General features: G+C 65.2%; 1 protein-coding gene across 1 annotated transcript in view; it reads left to right on the forward strand.

Annotated features, from left to right (window-relative positions):
• The window catches only part of HDAC4 (histone deacetylase 4), a 318,469-nt gene extending 318,221 nt beyond the window's left edge, over nucleotides 1–248 (forward strand). The window contains exon 30 of the mRNA XM_027773229.1: nucleotides 107–248. Coding sequence (XP_027629030.1) covers nucleotides 107–248 — 142 coding nt within the window. The remainder of the gene's footprint in view (nucleotides 1–106) is intronic.
• Nucleotides 249–623: the final 375 nt, after the last annotated feature.

Raw genomic sequence — 623 nt, forward strand, 5'->3', positions numbered from 1 at the left:
TGTGTCGAACCTCAGCCGGGAACTTGCCCGCGCTCCCGCGTCCTGCGCGGTGCTCCTGGGAGCACGGGGACGCGGTGCAGCAGCGGGAAGCCTTTCTGCCGCCCAGACCACGGTCTCCAGACGCACGTGCACACCGGCATGGCCGCGTCCCGTGGAGCGTGGGACAGACCGGCGACGAGCAGACACGGACGCTTGGATGCCCAGCAGCTCTGGTGGCCCGGGAGGCCACGGAGGAGGAGCGCGGGTGACCGGCCACACCTGCGGGTTTTGCCAGCAGGAGGGAAAGCGAGTGAGAGTCCGAGTCTAACAGAACAAAACAGACCCGACTGAAACTGGTGCTCAAAGTTACCACCCACAGTCCCGGCCCGTGCAGCCACTTGGCTCGCCCTGCAGCTTCCTTTTTCAGAGGAACTTTCTACGGCTCCGGCCTGCCTCCACCGGCCCCCGCGGCGGGCGGGCGGCCGGGGACAGCTGTCGGGTCTGCAAGGAAGTTGACTGGACGGACCTGACACGGGAGCCCGGGAGTGCGGCTGGGGCTGCTCCAAGCCATCGGAAGATGCGAGTCTGTGCCTTTTTTTTATTGCTCTGATGGGTTTTGTGGCTGGGTTTTCTGAAGTCTGAGG

The sequence above is a fragment of the Tupaia chinensis genome, unplaced genomic scaffold (assembly GCF_000334495.1).
Source record: "Tupaia chinensis unplaced genomic scaffold, TupChi_1.0 Scaffold000332_1, whole genome shotgun sequence".
In the NCBI taxonomy this organism is placed as follows: Eukaryota; Metazoa; Chordata; class Mammalia; order Scandentia; family Tupaiidae; genus Tupaia; species Tupaia belangeri.